The following is a 20,281-nucleotide window of genomic DNA, read 5'->3' as shown; positions in this document are numbered from 1 at the left end:
TATCTTAAGTCTATGATTTTTATCTTAAATCTGCCCTTGACCCCATGCCAAGCAGCTTTCTGAAGATGTTCTTTGACTGCTCCGCAGAGCTATTGCACATGATTAACTTCTCCCCTCACATTGGCTGTTTTCCAGTGGCTTGATGCTAGCATCATGAATACTTCAGTAATACTATAACATTTTAATTTCCGTCTGGATCATCTTCAGAAAGGAGAGTTACGATACACTTCAGTCCGTCTGCTGAACAAACATTAGTAAAGGTTGATCTATCTTACAACTGGCGAATGATATCATTATATATTTGGAAACCCTGTAAATATCTACTCATCTATGTATCTCACTGCATCCAATGCAGTCAGACAAGATCTCTTTAGATAAATGTTAGAAAAGCGGGTTGTGCTCTCTAGTTTTACATGGTTTAGGTCTTATCCATCAAGTCAAGTATACTTTGTTTCTTTTAGGGATCTCTGCTCAGAATAATACAATATTTATTGTTTGCCCCAAGGTTTAGTCCTGGGACACATTTTCTTTCTGTCTGTACATGATGATGTCAAAGACACAGGTTTGGTTTCTGAAGTGGTGTCATGGTAGGTAATGCAGGGAGCAGGTCAAGGACCAAAACGCACGTGACAGGCAGACTTGTTTCAATGATTTAATGCAAGAAAAAGCTTACAGAGCAGATAAGGGAAGTCAAGGGGTTTGATAGGTGTGGCAGTCAGGTGATGGGGAAAGGAGGGAAAGTCTGCAAATGAGGAGCTCGTATGATCTTCATGGAGAAGAAAGCAAGACTGGCGGATCAGTCCAGTCCAGTTTGGTGGAAAGAAGCCCCCCGGAGGAGTTAGGATGATGCTGGGCTTTCTCTCCAGCTCTGATGAAGGTGATAGACTGTTTTGAGGCGGGCTAATTCTTGCTGTTTTAAAACACTGCTGATTGTGTTGGCTGGAGTGTTTTCCATGCCTCAGCTATGGAGGTTGTGAGAACATCATAAACCAGTTGGATGAGAAACTTGATGCACAATGGTTTGGCTCTCCAGAGTTCTTTCCAGGTGGTCTTGCGAGGTACCAACAATCTTGCCACACTGTTCTCACTCCACCTCTGCTTGTATCTCATTTTGAACCAGTTGTTGCTTCTCCTGTGTATGGGCTTTGTCATGGCATGGTTTGGGCAAACTGCACAGTCCTGCCCGCCCTACCGCCAACCAAGATGATTTGTTAAACCACCTCTTCACCTAAGAAATGTGACAGCAAATTAATTGGTGATTTCTGGTTAAAAAGTATCCAAATGTCCACAGAAACATCTCAACCTACTACTGCATCATAATCAACTCTGTCCATCAGAGCAATCATTATTTTTCCAAAATATACAGTACCAGTCAAAAGTTTGGACACACCTTCTCATTCAACTACTTTGAAGAATCTAAAATCTAAAACATATAGAAATAAATAAATAGAAAAATAAAGAAAAAACATTTAATGAGAAGGTTTGTCCAAACTTTTGACTGGTACTGTATCTAAATATGTTGCTCCCATGTTGCATCACTCTCATCAAAGATCTAAATCACTACCGGAAGTTGAGTCAGTCCCCAAACTTAAGCTAAAATAAAGTAGTAATTAAAGGAACATGTAATACAAACAGTTAAATGTGTGCAGCTTATAGAAGGTGGTTTTATTACAGCTACAACAGGAAACTGTTAAACCCCTCGCAGACTGAACAGGGAAACCGCAGTTGTCAGCTGGTTCTCTTTTCCTGTATTGTCAGACGAGTCCATTTCTGTGCTGAACTGAATTTGCTTCAGGTTCTCGTTTAAAGGAAGCTCTTCCCATGTACCCTATCATCACTGGTGAAAGTTTTTCTGACCACTGTCGATTTAAAGACTAGAATCTTTAAATATTGAAGGTTTTTGGGGATGTATTTGGACCCTCATAGTCACCATTAGTGAGGCAAAAGCAAGATTTATCCAGAATTTGAAGGAATGAATCAGAAAATGTAGGTGGCAATTTCTATTTATCTTTTTTTTTTGTATAGCACAATGTAAAGCCTGTTTAAAATTAAATTATTCGGAAAAGTGAAGTGTCTTGTTATTTGTAACATGTGGGATGTAAATGGCCTAGGCAGAGATTACAAGAAACTTTTGTCAGTGTCACATGTGCGCATATGTTAATCAGGAAATCCTATTGAACTTCCTGTCAGCTGCACCCACACATACAGCACAAACAGAGAAGTCAAGAAGTAAATGATCGACATGATGACGTTTGCTGTACAAATTTAAAAGGTAACCGTAAAAAATATTTTCAACAACACTTTATATTGTTATACAATATATAAGTTTAAAGCTGGTTTGCCGTGTGAAGAAATGTCAGTTTAATTTAATATATATCATGAAGACCCACAATACTCTGTGAAGAATGTGTTTCTATGTGCTTCGTCTGTAGCTATTTTTTAACTTCTATTCAGCTACTACCGGCTGTTATACAAATAGTTATTAAGGGGTTTCAATAATTCATATATAAACTTTGTATGTGTTAATGATTTTCCAAATGAAAGTACAGAGTATTATGTAGTTTACTGTGTTCCTGATTCTGATAGAGCAGAACGCTGTCGTGTGATATAACGGGAATCCCCACAAATCTACATCTGACATTTCAAAATATAATTTAAAGTCAGGGGAATTCTCCGCATGTGATAACAAACAAACTTAAGTATACCAATGTACACAGTTGTATACTTAAACATGATATTTACATAATGTAAACATTATGATACATCTAATAAAAGTAATTGTCTTTTTTGATTAGGTTTTTTCAGGCTTGCTCGTAAATATTGGGTGGGGAACATGACTCTGAATCACAATGGTGTTTTGAGAATGTGTGAATCATTGCAACCATGGGAGGTCCTTGACCCTGCAGCCATAACTGGGCACCCCAAATAGTATGCAATTTTTTCTCTCAGCAGAAAGCGAGAATAACCCTGGACAGAGACAGAGTAGCACACTCACTCACGGACACACCCACACACACGCAACCGATTGCATGATCCCTCTGGCGCAGACAACAAATAGTTACTGGCTAACTGTAGCAAGTATATCAAAATGATTCAAAGAATTTAATAAAAAAAGTGACAAGCTGCAAACACACAGCATGTTTATTTAAGAGGATTATTTGGGATGCTAATTATGAAAGTGTCAAATTAGGAAAATATGAATAAATTCACAAAGCACTCACTTGCTACTGTTTCATTTACATTTTCCTCTAAAATTTTGTCACCACAATAAGTTTTATTAAATATCTCTTCTCTCTCTCTCTCTCTCTCTCTCTCTCTCTATATATATATATATATATATATATATATATATATATATATATATATATATGGATATATCTATACATATAGATATATGTAAATAGAAATTGATTTAGATCAATAATATTAAGAAAGCTCTGTTGATTTGGTTCTCAGAAGTACCCATGGATCTCAGTGAGGAGGAGTCAGTCCCTCTGGTGATCAGAGACTGGGGAGGAAGCTTGAGGTCCAGTTCTAGCAATGGTCCCAGTTTACAAGTACACCTCTACTTCCTACCAGCCACAAAGGATGCAACAACAATACACATCTCATGTGGCCAAATTTCTGCTGAAAATGTCTGCATACAAGCAGGCAAAAAATGTGGTAAGCTTTCAGTTGTAAAACATGCGTCTGACTGAATGCTTCTCGCCACAAAACTGTGCAAAAAATGAATTGCAATGAAAGTCATTATATCATTGACTGTTCTATGGTGACATATGTGATGTCTTTCTCCAGGAATCTTACCAGTGTACCAAAGTGTTTTTGGTTTGGCATCTGCCGATCTCTCATTTTGGTATCCTCCATCCCACATGTTCAACACAGAAGAAAACTTACAAGTTCACTTTAGAGTCAGGTAGGTAAAAAATTACTGAAGCATTGTGCCCATTAACTTCAGAAATGAGTGTACATTACACTATGTTAAGGCATTTTATGTATCACGTTCAAACCAGCATACTAGATGTAAGTCAAAAAGTCAATATGTATATGTTAAGAAGTTAACTTAGTGGTATGTATAATGTCATGTTATGCTGTACAATGGACTTATTTTTGGTGTACAGGTTTTTCTTTGGAAACTGGTTTGGACAAGGAACATCTTACCGCTACAGTTTGACCAAGGACAGAATCAGTCCAGTGCTTGACAGCGGTGTCATAGATTATCTCTTTACTCAGGTTAAGTATAAAACATTTCATTTCTTGACTCTCAGAGATAAGACATAATTTCATGGTAAATTGTATTCTAAATTAGTAAAACGCATTTCTATATCATTTTTTGTAATTTTTCACTGATTTCTTTTGGTACATAGTTGCGAAGTGACTTTATTGCGAGTGAGGCAGGAGTGTGTCCACCTCTGAGTGCTCAAGAGGAATGCCTTGGCCTTGCTGTGTTGGATCTGTTGAGGATGGCTAAAGAGCGCCATCAGAGTGTAAGAGAGCTCTGCAAGACTGTCAGGTATTAACATTTGGAAAATGTTTAGTTTTGCCAAAACCAGGCATCATCATTATTAGTTTACAACAACCAAGAACTTTTTATAGTCATTTATTTTCTTTTAGAAATATGATTTTATACATTTCTATTCAAATTATCTGTTACATATGTTGAAGTTTCCAGTCAATACAACATCATAACTCTCTTCATCTTTCAGCTACAAATCATGCCTTCCTATGTCACATCGCCATGACATCCAGAGACGAAACCGCCTCGATCGTTATCGAATCAGAAACACCCTCAAGCGTTTCTTAAAGAAGCTTGGCAACTGCTCGGTAGATGAAGCTAGCTTGAAGCTGAAGTACCTGATTGAACTTGCTGGCATCGTGCCCTCTCTGGGAAGCGAAACCTTCCAAGTGAATCCTTCTTCCTCCCATTCACAGTCAACTTTCTCTCTCGTAAGGGTCACTTGGGAAAGTGGAATTGAAACCAGTGGAAGTTGTCATCCCGATGGTGTCCTGGTAAGAACAAGTTCAATTAAAGATTGGGTGGTAAGGAGGCATAATGGTTAGTTAAGCCTTTTGAATACTTGCCGTAGGGATGCTGGAGCAAGGTGCGCGCGCTCAGAGCTTTTCGAACATTACAGTCACAAATTGATCACTGATAAAAGCAGTTAACATATCTGAGTATTTTACAAAAATGTCCAATTCTTTTTTAAATGCTTTAGGAACAAAAGGTCTTAAAAGGCTACATTTGAGTACATATTTTGCGGCCAAATCATATTGTTTATATGAAATTCCACCTTCATTTCTTTATAAGGCTTTTAATATTTGGCTTTACAGAGCTTGCATAAAGGCAATAAAGTAGTTCGTGAATCTAAGATATGAGTTTACAGTGAATTACAGTTATAATACAACACGGAATTGCAGAGGTAGGTTCATGCCGATTTGCTGGTTATACTCAGTGTCCTTCTGATTTTCACAGTATATTTTGCTTTTTACGCCCACTGGCATTTCGGAGAATAATGCAACAAACATGCATTGAGCCTAAGCACCTTTGATTGTGCTTCTAGATCATATGCCATCTGCAGAGGCTCATGCCTCGCGTTAGTTTAAACAAAGGTTTAGTCTTTCATCACACAGATGACCTGCATGCGACCCCACTTCAACATGAATCTGCCTGAACAAGCTTAATTTTGCTTTGCTTAGTTATCTCGATTAAATTATTTTGTTTTCTGCTAGAACCTATTGCACCTACAGCGATCCACTAGAAATCTGCTTTAAACTGGCAAACGCAAGGTGCTGCCTGTTTTTGTTTTCATTGTCGGCATTGCCCGATTTCTGGATATAGTGTTCATCTGCAAAATGTAACTCAACATTCTCCAGTGGTCATACACCCCATTCCCAAGTTAAGAGATGTTGTAGAATAATTCTTTCTTTTTTTTTTTTTTTTTTTTTGGAGTGGCACACCTTCTGCGATTTCAAAGAAATCATTGACATTGGTATAAAGAGGGTATGCCATGAGCAAGTTCCCCAAGACAGCAGGATGGTGACAATAACTCGTAAAGATGAGAGATGCTTGGTAAAGTACAGGTTTTACATTCAACACTTCCTCAATTATTATTCTCTGATAGTTGTATTTTTTTTTCGTCAGATTTTTTCGTTTTATTTGATAGAAAAAGTCTATTTATTCTTTATTTCCACAACAGGAAGCCAACTTCAAGAGTCTCAAGGAAGCACTTTCATTTGTGTCTCTTGTTGATGGCTACTTCCGACTGATCACAGACTCTAGCCACTACTTCTGTCAAAACATTGCCCCTCCAAGTGTTCTGGAGGGGATCAAAAACCATTGTCATGGCCCAATCACGTGAGTCATCTTGATAAATACTGAACCAATTACCACCATTCAACAGCATTTGTTTTAGATATTTCCCTTATATCTTGTTTCATCAGATCAGAGTTTGCCGTCAACAAGTTGAAAAAGTCAGGATTTAAAGGCGGGACGTTCCTTCTCCGGCAGAGTCCCAAGAACTACGACAACTTCTTCCTCACTGTTTGTGTTCAGGTAAAGGTTCTTGTTGAAGCAAAATAATAGACATAGAAAAAGACGAGGTTATTTCTGAACAGAAATAAACTTGGAAGTTTTCGATACCCAAATTCTGCAAAAGTAATTCCCTTACCCCACTCAAAATTTGACACTAACGATTTTGCTTGAATCGAGTTATGCTCAAGAATGCGGTTATAACAACCCCTTAGTGAAGAAGGTTTGATGTCACATTTATATTTCTGCAGACTCCACTCGGACTTGACTATAAAGACTGTCTCATTATTAAGAATGAGCACTACAATCTTCCTGGAGTCCAGAAATCATTTACCAGCTTGAAAGAGCTCACCAGCTTTTACCAACACAACAAGCTTCTACTGTCAGAAGTACCTGTCAAGTTGGCCCACTGCTGTCCACCCAAATACAAAGGTGTGTTTCCCAAGATATGATGAAATTACCAAATATACCCCACTATACAAACACACAGAACATGTTCTTTGTTAGGCAGGTTGACCTATGTAAAAGTCTTATAGACCGCACCTAAACTAAATACAAATATAATATTAACATAACTTTAACAACATTCTCTCATAATTTTGTATCAACTTAACGCTTTCATTTTTTGATTGAACTGAAATATATGCCTTCAGATTTCCAACCTTCACAGACAAGATAACAATGAAAATGTTTTCTACTGTTCAAACAGAGCTCACTAATCTGATCATCATACGCAACAGCACCTCTGTAGAAGCTCAAGGGTCTCCAACACCTCAAAGGAACAAATTCAGTCACATCCAATTTCATATGATCAAATATGAAGACCTGAAATGGGTAAGTGTGTAATGAGTGTGTGTGTGTAATGTTATTTATGATTGATGTATTCATTAATGCAGTTTCTGTATGTGTTTTTACTTTTAGGGTGAAAGCTTAGGACAGGGTTCCTTCACCCGCAATTTCAAAGGCTACAAAACAGACATTCGCGATGGGGAGAATTACGTGACGCCTGTTTTCCTGAAAGAGCTCGACATTGCACATAAAAACTGCTGGGAGGTGGGTTTCTGCTGATTAAAATACATTAAAAATAAGTATTTTTGTGAATAGCTCGTAGGTATAACAAATTTATTTCGACATCATGCACATACTGTTCTTTTGCTTTCTCAGTCATTCTTTGAAGCTGCCAGTTTGATGAGTCAGATTTCACAGAAACACCTCCTCCTTGTCTATGGTGTTAGTGTTCATGGAGTCAAAAGTAAGTTCAAACCAAACTGCAGTTCCTTCCAAATTGTCCATTTATTTGCTACAGTTCATTTGCTGTTTTTCCATCAGCTTCAAGAAGCTATTCTCGTGTATGTTTTCTAGATGTGTTAACGTTACGTGACTAAGGTATAGGTACAACGTGAGAGTGAATTCAGATTGTTTTTGGTTAACTTTGGCTCAGTTAGAAAGCATTTACAGGCTTTGTTCCTTTGATCTGCAAACAACAAAGAGCAAAATAATAAACTTCAGATTAAATCATTATTTGACTCGGACTCAGTCGCTTGTCTGTGGGTGAGCATTTCTGACCCTGTGTTTAGTTTGAAGTACAGCTGTAGAAACAAACCTCACTGTGCCTTACAGACATCATGGTGCAGGAGTTTGTTGAGTGCGGCGCCCTTGACCTTTACTTGAAGAGGAGGAGATCTGTGTCAGTGAGCTGGAAACTTGACGTAGCCAAACAGCTTGCGTCTGCCCTCAACTTTCTCGTAAGATAAACTTTCTGATTTAGAGTATTAATGTAACTTACAAAAGTAATGACAATGCAGTTACATGTAAATGAATTAACATGCAACTTTCTTGCAGGAAGAAAAGAACATTGTTCATGGGAATATTTGCGCCAAAAATCTGCTGCTGGCCAGAGAGGATGACCCATCGCAGGGAAGTTCTCCGTTCGTCAAGCTGAGCGACCCGGGCATCAGTGTGGCCATGCTGGGCAAGGACGGTAAATCAAGGAGGGTTTTCCAATCTCCCTGTAACCATGTCCGACACCACCAGGTCTATTTCCCGAAAAAAAAAAAAAAAAAAATACTGTATATAAGATAACAAGATAAAAGAGGTACCTGATGAATGATGTTGTACAGAAAGATTCATTTAGTAACCCTCAAATAAGAAACAAGACCTTACTACATAAACAAAATAACAAATTTAAAATCTGATTACATACAGAATATGCATTTCTGCGTTTGTTTAGTGATTCTGGACAGGATCCCCTGGGTGGCCCCTGAGCTGCTGGATGCCCCGGACAACCTGACTCTTGATTGTGATAAGTGGAGTTTTGGTGCCACTGTGTGGGAAATCTTCAACAGTGGGGACACTCCGCTGCGAGGGTGGGACTTGGACAAGGTACTCCCATTTCTTTCCAGGTTGTCAAAGTACTGTCCATTAAATAAACTGCTTCTGAGTCCAAGTGACTAGTACTAGTTCAGAAAATGAAAAATATTTTGAAGGTGTGAAGTGCTTATGGGATTAAACCCAGGGGAAAGATCTCAATTGCAAACATGCAGTTTACTACTTAAGCTTTTGGGCAAACAGACAAGTGAATGATGTGAGTTACTGATGTGTTTTCTGTAGAAGCGACAGTTTTATGAGAGCTACCAACAGCTGCCTCCCTCCCAGTGGACAGAGCTAGCTGATCTTGTCAGTCAGTGTATGGACTACCAGGCAGACTTCAGACCCTCCTGTCGGAGTATCATCCGACAACTCAACAGTCTGATCACTTCAGGTAATCATGGGTATCACTACTCAGCTGATAATGAATATGGCCAGTATAAACCACATATCTTAAAAATATCAAGTTTTCTATCAGTTCAATAAAATGAAGAATTTATAAATTAACCCAAATTAAACTATCAGGTTCCTTTGATCCTTTATAAAATGGAGTGTTTTTAGGGAATTAAGCTTTTTAATTACATAAGAAAAACAAAAAATATTACTGATGTGTTTTCTTATTTCATGGCAGACTATGTTATACTTCACGCCACTGAGCCCATCGCAAACAGCCCTGTGCCGAGAACCTCAACCCCTGCTCAACAGGAGCAGATATTGTTTGAGGAGAGACACCTACGCTTCATCTCCTCTCTGGGGAAAGTAAGTCAGCAACGCAAGAAAAACAAAAAGACCATAATATTCATAATGCTGACCCCTTTGGGCAAGTCAGTGCACTTACATGATGTTATGATTTGAGAAATCTGATGAGTCTTGTCCAAGATGCTGTGATAGGTCATTGTCTGTATGCCCATGATGTAAAAACAACAAAAAATTACAGGGCCTATTTTCTTTTATTTTAAATGCCAAATGTAGCAATGACTTCAACAACCACTCATTTTTTATTGAGAGTTCATTAGAGGTGCTGTCTCTTTGCAAAACAAGCCACCATTTTACCTTCAAAATATATAACTGAATAGTATCTATCATGTGTCCTGCAGTGGCAAATGTATGGGGAAGTTTATTTCCACTTTTCTTTGAGTAGTGCACTGTTGATTCGAGAAGCGCTCATTGACTACAGGTAAGTGAATAATAGCTTGGTTGTAATATTAGTATAACCAACATCCAGCAGCAAAGTGAACAGCAGTTAGTGAGTCACAGCCTGTACAGGCCTGCTGCGAACAACAAAGACTATATATTAGAAGTGGACATCACGCATTGGTTCTTTGAGCTATAATTGGATTATGCTGCTACAGCGCAAACAATTAGCTAAATGGCACCAAATGTGTCAAGGTCACTGAGACAACATATCTTCAAAATCCGCCAAAAGTTGCCTTCAGGTGATAATATAGTTTTCGAATTCAAGCCTTTCCAAGAGCAATATAGACTCAAATGGGTGGGGCTTGTATGGTTAAACCAAATTTGACACTGCACTCCCCTCAAGATATGCCAAGGACATACCCAAAGACAGACAGACAGAGATTCCTTGCTTTACAGTTACCGACAACTGATTGATTCAACAATTTTTCAGGGAAACTTTGGCAGCGTTGAACTTTGCCGTTATGACCCACTGGGCGATAACACCGGTGAGCTGGTAGCTGTGAAAAAGCTGCAGCCCAACAAGAAGTCAACCCTGGAGGACTTCAAGAAGGAAGTCAACATCCTCAGCATTTTTGAGTGCGACTACATTGTCAAGTACAAGGGAGTCTGCTACAGCCCAGGTAATAAAAAAACACTCAAACATAGCACAAAATGTACTAAAATAACCAACTTGAGTAAAGGAAAAAATTGCGGGATTGCTTAGATTTCAAATAGGTATCCCTATTTGGAAAGAGTCCGTTTTCGATCCCTATTTAATAGATGTGTGAGCTCACATATTTTAATATAGTAAACAGTAGCCATAACACTGTGTCCTACCTGGATGTGAGAGTCCGACTACCGTGCTCTCTGTCCACACTGAATCAGTTAAATAAATATGCACTTATGTTATCATTTAAACAAACACATACCTATCAGCTGTGTGCTCAAGATCAGACTGGAGACGTAACCACCAATAAAAATACTGATATTTTACAATGAACTCGAATTTTGGGGTTGTTACAAAAATTAAAACCATCTCAGAACTTGAGTTTAGTCATGTACCTTTAAAGATGAAACAACAAACTTTGGTGAACTTATTTTCTTCTTATACCAATAGAGTATATGAATCCCCCTCACGATCCAGGATTACATTTGAAATCAAAGCCTTAAACTGACAAAGATCCAGAGTGACTTCTAGTTGATTAAAGGAGAGAGGAGTGTCTGTCTTCTGGGTTTGGAAGGTTTCCCTCTGCTGAATGATTTAAATGTTTAATGTTTGCCTTATCACAGGACGCCTCAGTATGAGTTTGGTGATGGAGTACCTGCCGTACGGCAGCCTTATTGGCTACTTGGAGAGTTACCGACATGTCAACACCAGACGGATGCTGCTTTTTGCTTCTCAGATCTGTAAGGTAAGAGTCAGATATGAGCTCAATTCCTGCAAATGGGTGCATCCAAAAATGTAGACGTAATCTACGTTTCAACTGACTGTGATTAATAATTGGCTTACAAAAGCAACTTTTACATTGATCATTCATGTACTGTGACTTTGAGTCATTTTCTAAACATGTATACACTCTAATGTTAATATTGCAGATAAATGTGAATGTTTCAATCAGAAAAAAAGTGTAGTTTTGAATTCACATTTATCCCTATAGTCCAAAAGTAAATGTAAAGGTCATTCCTCCTAAAACATTGCGACAGAAATCACTGCAGAAACGTAACTCTGTAGGGTTCATAATGAGGTATTTTACTGAATCCTGAAAGAACTGAAAATTGCTTTGGTAATTCCATGAAATGAATGTTCTAGAAAGGAATGTGAACCACCTCTCATGCTTAAAACAATACATTCAAACCAAGAGTGAGGAGTTCAAGGGTCAAAGCAACAGCTCTCTGCAGGAAGAGCCTATATTATCTTGTGAATCCATCAAAATCCATAATCCACTTAATTTTCAGTATAAATAGTACCAAAGGTTGATTGCACAGCATATAACAAAGTGGAAGAAGATTTATTTCATTTTCTTCTGTTTTATTGCTTTTTCATTTTCACAGGGGATGGAGTACCTGCAGACCCTGCGTTATGTGCACCGAGACCTCGCAGCCAGAAATATCCTTGTGGCCAGCGAGTCGCTGGTGAAAATCGCAGATTTTGGGCTGACCAAGATTATTCCTTTTGACAAGGAGTACTACCGAGTCATGCAGCCTGGAGAGAGCCCAATTTTTTGGTAGCATTCCTCATGTTTGAAAACTCAAATACAAATTAATTCAAAATGTTAAGCAGACTTTTTGTAGTTTTTGAGGGTTGTATGGAAGCCTGCTGTTTGTTGAATTACAGTCTGCAAAACTCTGCTAGCTGGTTCCCTGTTTCTAATCTTTAAACTAAACTAAGCTAACCAGCTGACCATACACTGCTCATCTAATGCAGGTACGCTCCGGAGTCCATCAACGAATTCATATTTTCCCACAAGTCAGATGTCTGGAGTTTTGGAGTCGTTCTTCACGAGCTTTTCTACTATTGCGACACAAACTACAACCCTAAGAGGGTAAGAAGGTTCAATGTAGATACATTCATGCATGGACAATATTTCAATATTTTAAAATGATCATAAATTGTTTCATCAAATTGCAACATCATTGTGATTTCTCCCATTTTTAAATGTATCCTTAATGTCCCTGTTTTAGCTATGTAGACAGGAGATTGGAAACTATGTGCAGAGTCAATCAATTTCAATGCATCTGGTAAATATTCTGAAGAACAACTGGAGGTTGCCGGCTCCTCCAAACTGCCCTCCCAAGGTATGTTCCCCTTTGTGGTTCAGTATTAGAGATGATTGTGATCTCTGTATTACCTCAGTGACAATTTTTTATTATTATATTCCTTTATTGATCCCCATGGGGGAAATTTCACTGTGTTCCCCAAAATTCATTTATTTTAAACATCTTATTTTGATCATCAGCTCGCCGAACTAGTCACTTCAACTATATACCACTGCTATACCACACACATATCAACAGTTCTTTGCTCTGTCTTTTATTATATATTTTGTTATTGTAACTCCAGGTGTACTGTTTGATGAAGCAGTGCTGGGCGTACGACTTCAAGGAGCGACCATGTTTCTCCAGCTTGGGGAAACAAATTGAAAGTATCATGGAGGAAGAGAGAGAGCCCTAAAGACTGAGGGGAGCCCTGTTGCATGTAACAGTCTTCCACTCAGCAGTGGACAATATCTAGTTATGTTTGCATTCACTTACTGACTTGTTAGTGACCGACATATAGGCCACTCCCTAAACACACAGGTAAAGCTCACTATATTGCTTTTTCCCAGTCTTATAATGTTCAAAGACCAGTGATGGAATTTAAACCTATTTACTCAAGTACTGGACTTAAGTACAAATTCGAGGTAGTGTACTTGTACTTAACTGTAGTATTCCATGTCATACAACTTTAAACTTCTACTCCACTACATCTCTGTAGTGTACTTTTTACTTCACTACATTCCTTTGCCTGCTTTAGTTACAATACACAATCATACACTTCCTGTACAGTAAAAACAAAAACAACTGATAACTATGATAAACTGAAGGGGTTAAGTATTCCTTTATGTGTTGAGAAGAAGGTCCTATTTCTTAAAAAAATCCTCTTGGATCAGGGTAAAAATGCATTTTCACAAAGCTGAAAACAGGGCTGTCTTTCTACGCTCATGAACTTTGAGATACCAGGCTCTTACAAGACAGCCTCGCCACAAACACATGATGATCTTATAGAATATGATGCAGTGCTGTAGATTAATCTAGCCAACAGTATTTAAAGGAGTCAAAAAGCAGTAAAAAGCAACATGTTAGTTAAACCCTGACAGGTAACAACTTTCTGCACAATGAGTACTTTTGATATTTTAGGATGAGTTGTGGATGAGAATGTGGTGGCCTGGCCGAAAAATAGGACATCCTAATTATTAGAGGCAGATCAAAAGTAGACATAGCATGAATGTAACTTCAGTTCTGTGAGTACATGTGGTACATACAAAATAAACATTTATTATTCACAGTGATAAAAATAAAAACTCTCCCTTACCACAGTTTAGGTCATACTGCTAACCTGCTAGGCAGCTACTTAATTTCATCTGTCTGGAACATTTCATGTTTTATTATAGTTGCATATATATTATGTTCATAACAAATAGTACTTTTAAGTATAGAACAAAATCTGTACTGCCTCAACGCTCAAATCATATTTCTACAGAATGAAGAATTATGAAATTGTTTTCAACAACAGTATTTAACTAAAACTCCTCATGCCAGAATTAAATGATCATTATTGAATACTGTATGATTTAGAAAACCCAAGCCACACTGAACTGGGCACTGCAAAGCATGTATAAGACGAAATGTATTACTTTTACATTTGTCTTAAAGAGTCTAAGGTCAAAGTATTCCAGAAACTGAAAACAGATTTAAGGCTTTGTTTTGTATATCTTTAATGAAAATGTATTGAAAAAAGTATTTTTTTGCTTTCATACTGTGGTAGTTTAGTGTCACTGAATCATTTGTTTTTTTGTTATTTTGTAAGTCTTATTTACATCCATAACTGTGTTTAAAATAAAGCAATTTTGTGGAAGAAACTTTTGTAAATGTTTATTGAAAACATTGAATCCAGTTCTCCCTTAATCCCTAAGAACTGATACGTCTTAATTAAATAGCTGACAAACAAAAGATGAATAAATCATTTGTTTTCACATGTTGTGTGGCTCTAGGAATGGTATCTTGGTTGGTCGGTCCGCCACTTTGGTCCAGTGTTATGTGCCGTGTTACTCTTTCTCTGTGCTCTCTCTCTGCTTTCTCTCCTCAGTCTCCATTCCGGTGCCACCCTTTTCCTTGCCTAGCAGCTGCACAGTGTGAGCCTACTCGGCTGGGCTCAATCAGTGATGAGGGCCATGGTTGTTAAGAGGCCAAAAGAAGCAGGCAGAGAGCCCTAGTTGGACAAGCTGTGTGTGTGCGCGTGACCTCCTTTGATTAAGCCGTGTGGGCTTGTCTTGCGGTGATCTGAGTTACTTTGTTACTTCTGTTAAATAGTGTCGCTCTCCTTTTAAAAAAAGTAGTTTTCAGTTGTTCTATTTTGAGTGTTTAAGTTTATCGTTAATAAAATTCCTTTTTAGTGTTTATTCATCAGATGCCCATGATTATTTTCCCCTAGGTAATATACATCGTTACTCCCCTCATCCCCTGGACATTAATCAGGGAGATCAAAGTAGCTGATTGGGTAATTAAGTGTGTGTTTTCCTTGTGTGGAGATTGTCTCCTGTGACCTTTCGCAATAAGTATTGATATCTGGATGTCTATTGCATAGTCTTTTAACGTAGCATTCCTCAGCTTCCTTGGACTAGACAGGCGAGTGTCCAGCTGGGCTGTATCAGTCTTTCCTTCGGGCACTGCGTTTTTATTTTGCCTTTCTTGTTTTCGGAGTAATCCTGGGTGGGGATAAGTCCCCGGTGGAGGTAGGCGTTTCAGGGTTTCGGCCGCTGATGTTTGCCTTTCAAGTCGCCTCGAGCCCGGCACGCTCCAGAAGATAGCTAGGTAAAGTTTCACTAGGCAGGATCTGGGGAAGTTGGTTATAGCTACGACTAGTTAACTCTAATGTTTACTAGTTGTGTGTAGCTTATGAGCTAATTAAACTGTGTGTTTTAACTGTAGCTTTAGCGGTGTTGCTAGCTGGGAGCTAGTGTTTTTTTTTTATTTTCTTCCAGTGATCACTATAGCAGCCTTTGATATGGAGGAGTTTGTGGCTAATCCTTCTCTCACTCAGTTTGAGAAATGTAAGAAGGGTGATTTGCGGGAGATTGCAGTGTATTATAAAGTCCCTGTTTCGAGTTTGCTTTCTAAAGGGGAACTCAAAGCTGTTCTTCTGAATAGTTTGTGTAGTAAAGGGGTTCTCAGTTTACCGGGTCCTGTAGAGTCTGCTGGCTTAGAGCCCGCGGCTGTGGAAGCAGTATGTCCGGAAGGCGGGAGCTCTGATCATCTGGTGTGGGAGGCAACCGAGCAGCAGCCTCTTGGTTTCACTCTGGCCGTGCCGAGCCGTGTGGCGGAGCACGTTTTTTTTTTGTTTATTCATCCGTTGCCCATGATTCTTTTTCCCTGGGTAATTTATAATGTTACTCCTCTCATCCCTTGGACCTTAATCGGGGAATGTAACATAAGGTATGTTTGATTTCCTGTTTTTGAAGATTAGAGTTATTATTCCTTTTGTGGGCGAATTTGGGAAATAGACTGTTCTATTTCCATTGCATTATAAAGGTTTAGTAGTATGGGGGCCATCAAAACATTAAATTCCAGATATAATTCTGCTGTCAAAGCGTCCGAGCCCGGGCTTTATTTTTATTTAGGCTTTTTATTGTTTGTTACATTTCTGATAAGGTTAATGGCATATCGCACCATAGTTAATCCTGTTCCATTAGGCTATTTTCTATATACTTTTTTTACTTTCTCAATGTATTCCATCTCAGGGGTATTATTGGTGAAGAGCTTTTGATAAAACTCTTGTATCTCTTCAAGGATCTCCTCCTGCCTCGTGAGTATTTCTCCTTTGGAATTTTCCATTTAGCAGATATAGGCTTTATTTTAAAATCCCATCTCCATTTGTCTCCTGGAGAATTCACTCTTGTATGGGTTTTCATATCTCCATGCATCCACCATATTCTTACTCGGCATCACTTGGTTCAGTGTGCTTCTTGATGCATCTGATCTTAACTTTGCACTGTTTGATGTATCCAGTTTAGTGCACCACACATTAAAGTCCCCCATTATTAAACAGTTGCCTGCGCAGAGCTGTTTCATTTTTTTAAAAGATTTTACTCGTTCTGTTTCGTTATTTGGTGCATATAAATTAATCAGCCTATATTGTGTATTTTTATTTTCAAAATCAATAACAATCCTCTCCCCTTTTCGTCCTGGAAGACTTTTTTAACATTGGTTAAATTCGCTTTTTTAATCAATATCGCAACCCCGCATGCTCTATGACTTCCGTTATTTGAAAATATATAGTCTTTCCATAACATACGGATCTTCCCCATAATGTCCTCCGTCCAGTGTGTCTCTTGTAAGTAAAGCACATCTACATTTAAAGCTGCAATTACTTTTTAAAACTTTTGTTTGTCTCTTAGTCCGTTGCCATTTAGTGAGGCAATTTTTGTTATGGCACTCATAGTTTTCAGCTTCAAAGGAAGGTATTAAACCCATCGTGATATATCATTTCTTTACCTTTGCTTTCTCGGTTGATTTCTTCTTTCTTTTAATCTGCTTTATTGTTTCGTTGGAGATCTCATCTCCTCCACAGAGCTCAGCTCGGAGTGTCCACTACCGCGCCTTCGCTCCATCCCATCTCCTTCAGCCACATCCCCGCCCCTCAGTGGGCAGCAGATCTGGGCGGCTGTGGCGTAGTGGAGAGCAAGGTAGTTCACCAATCAGAGGGTCGGTGGTTCGATACCCGCCTCCCTTGGGCAAGACACTTAACCTCAAGTCTCCCAAGGCTTGCCATCGGTGTGGACTGGATGTTGCATGAATGTTAGTTAGAGTCTGATGGTGGCACCTTGCATGGTAGCCTGTCATCAGTGTGTGAATGGGTGAATGATATGGAATATACTACTGATTGTAAGTCGCTTTGGATAAAAGCGTCTGCTAAATGACTGTAATGTAATGTAATGTAATCTCCGGGGGGTTCCATATGGGTGATTTGTTGCCCACGCTCGGGTACAGTACCCGAAACATCGACCTCTCTCTGTCAACGCTCAGGGTCTCCGCCGTCACCACCATCAGCGGCTTTAGAGTCCCCCGAAGTTTCCTCCTGGCCTCGGCCTCCAGCTCCCTCCTGCGTCTCCGCCTTCTGGGACACCTCCTCCTCCTCTCCATCAGTGGGGTCGTGGTCCTCATTCCTCTGTCCTCCAAACGCCCCCATCTCCGAACATACACATTTTGCTGCTTCTTTTTTGCATGCTTCACAGGTGTTGTGAACCTCACACTCTCGTGCGTAATGGCCGCTTCTCCCGCATCTGAAGGATTTAAACTCCGGACAGTCTCTGACCACATGGCCAGGCTGAATGCACACCCAACAGACCTTTACCTGTGTGTCGTGTATAACTCTGAAGTGCTCCACCCCCCCCGTCATCCGTTTCCTTGGTCGGGTCTCGCTGTGTACTTCCGTTTTCGACCGCCATTGTTTCCATCCGAAGAAAAACAAAAAACAAAAATATTCAACAGCAAACTGTTAATAGAAAGCCAAGATTAGTGTAAAAAAACCAACATATGCTACTCAATCTTTTGTTTCTTTTTGCCGCAGCTTTTCTTACGTCCGCCTTCTGCTATGATGCGTTCAGGGTGGTATGGCCGTAAGCGAAATTTCTGCCTACCAAAGGGCCTTTTAAAGATACTATAGCACCAGTTTGTGCAATAAAAATTCAGCTGCTGGAGCTGCCGCAGCCACAGCGCCCTCCTTCTCCAAGCCAGGAAAATCTGCTTTATCAGCAACCAAGAGCAGTGCCGAAGACTCCACCTCCATCCCCATGGCACCAGCACTGGCGACACTGGATATGCGGCGCTGACCCTTTCTTTCTGGTTCCATCTTCGCCCTCTTGACCCACCCTCCACCTCCGAGCCAATGCTGTCCAAGGCCATCACCGCATTCACTGCCATAGGAAGGGGGGGTCTCTGCCCCCACATCTCCACTTGCTGACTGCAACGCACCCGCCTCCGTCTCTCCCCATCCATCCACCTCACCGATCTTTCTCCTCTCCGGCCTCTGTCTCTCTCCCTCTGCTCCCGGCGTCGGTTCGCAGCAGAAACCCGACTGCTTGTCCTCGTCCTCGTCTCCGTCGCTGGTGCGGCAGATGCAGTCTGCCTCCACATTACGGCATAACTGGCACTTCTTATTGCACTCCCGTGCATAGTGCCCCTGAATGTTACACCTGTGGCACTCCCTCATTATGTGACCAGGCTGGATGCAAATCCGTCAGACTTTGACCTGGCGATCATGGATTACCCTGAAATACTCAGTGCCACTTCGAATTTAGTGGAGTACAGGAGGGACTGCACAGTGTCATTGAACCTCACTTTCAGAAACCTCGTCCCGTCTACCACACGGGTTCCCAGCCACCATCTTCTTTTAACTGGGGAGGTAGCGGTTTCCCAATAATGTCCTCTGTAATGTAAGGAGTGAAAAAGGCTTACAGCACCTGGTATTCCCAGGCGGTCTCCCATCCAAGTACTGACCAGGCCCGACCCTGCTTAGCTTACGAGATCGGGCGTGTTCAGGGTGGTATGGCCGTAAGCGAAAGTTCTGCCTACCAAAGGGCCTTTTAAAGATACCATAGCACCAGTTTGTGCAATAAAAAGGCAAATATTTACCGCTGAAATGTAGTAAACATTAGCAGAAAATTGAAAAAAACACTGCTGAACAAATGTTTTTTCGCTCCTTCCAGCACTTGCCACTCACAGTAACGCAATGCGAGTGCATTTTTCTAAGGAAATGATCAGTGAGCTTAGGAGTGATGAAAGCCATCAGCTAAATGGACTTTTGCCATTCTATACCAGCAAGTCATGATCTCCATCCGAGCCTGTCTGTGTCCACTGAAAAAGCAGCAGCAGCACCCCCTGCTTTTTGTAAAGAGGAGTGAAAAAAAGCTTACAGCACCTGGTATTCCCAGGCGGTCTCCCATCCAAGTACTGACCAGGCCCGACCCTGCTTAGCTTCCGAGATCAGACGAGATCGGGCGTGTTCAGGGTGGTATGGCCGTAAGCGAAAGTTCTGCCTACCAAAGGGCCTTTTAAAGATACCATAGCACCAGTTTGTGCAATAAAAAGGCAAATATTTACCGCTGAAATGTAGTAAACATTAGCAGAAAATTGAAAAAAACACTGCTGAACAAATGTTTTTTCGCTCCTTCCAGCACTTGCCACTCACAGTAACGCAATGCGAGTGCATTTTTCTAAGGAAATGATCAGTGAGCTTAGGAGTGATGAAAGCCATCAGCTAAATGGACTTTTGCCATTCTATACCGGCAAGTCATGATCTCCCTATTTCCCTCAGAGCCTGTCTGTGTCCACTGAAAAAGCAGCAGCAGCACCCCCTGCTTTTTGTAAAGAGGAGTGAAAAAAAGCTTACAGCACCTGGTATTCCCAGGCGGTCTCCCATCCAAGTACTGACCAGGCCCGACCCTGCTTAGCTTC

General features: G+C 40.1%; 1 protein-coding gene, 1 non-coding gene and 1 pseudogene across 3 annotated transcripts; 1 reads left to right on the top strand and 2 right to left on the bottom strand.

Moving 5' to 3' along the window:
* The first annotated feature begins 1,913 nt into the window (after positions 1-1,913).
* Positions 1,914-14,921, top strand: jak3 (Janus kinase 3 (a protein tyrosine kinase, leukocyte)). Of its 2 annotated transcripts, XM_054602536.1 has the most exons (25): positions 1,968-1,986; positions 2,191-2,272; positions 3,457-3,663; positions 3,796-3,913; positions 4,119-4,230; positions 4,365-4,510; positions 4,704-5,007; positions 5,948-6,067; positions 6,195-6,352; positions 6,439-6,550; positions 6,778-6,958; positions 7,236-7,360; positions 7,448-7,579; positions 7,691-7,778; positions 8,147-8,271; positions 8,369-8,507; positions 8,757-8,908; positions 9,137-9,287; positions 9,525-9,652; positions 10,521-10,710; positions 11,360-11,481; positions 12,122-12,294; positions 12,495-12,612; positions 12,752-12,865; positions 13,131-14,921. In XM_054602536.1, exons 3-25 carry the CDS (start codon positions 3,465-3,467, stop codon positions 13,239-13,241), a joined length of 3,318 nt encoding a protein of 1,105 aa, XP_054458511.1. In that variant the 5' UTR covers positions 1,968-1,986; positions 2,191-2,272; positions 3,457-3,464; the 3' UTR covers positions 13,242-14,921. The 2 variants fall into 2 exon arrangements, with proteins under 2 accessions (XP_054458512.1, XP_054458511.1); XM_054602537.1 differs by lacking the exon at positions 2,191-2,272 and having other exon boundaries at positions 1,914-1,986.
* A 4,354-nt stretch (positions 14,922-19,275) lies between these two features.
* Positions 19,276-19,384, bottom strand: LOC129095180 (5S ribosomal RNA; annotated as a pseudogene).
* A 349-nt stretch (positions 19,385-19,733) lies between these two features.
* On the bottom strand, positions 19,734-19,852 carry LOC129095168 (5S ribosomal RNA). Its single transcript, XR_008531377.1, has one exon. It is a non-coding gene; the product is annotated as a 5S ribosomal RNA (ribosomal RNA).
* Positions 19,853-20,281: the final 429 nt, after the last annotated feature.

The sequence above is a fragment of the Anoplopoma fimbria genome, chromosome 8 (genome assembly GCF_027596085.1).
Source record: "Anoplopoma fimbria isolate UVic2021 breed Golden Eagle Sablefish chromosome 8, Afim_UVic_2022, whole genome shotgun sequence".
NCBI lineage: Eukaryota > Metazoa > Chordata > Actinopteri > Perciformes > Anoplopomatidae > Anoplopoma > Anoplopoma fimbria.
This window is presented reverse-complemented; position numbering and strand designations above follow the sequence as displayed.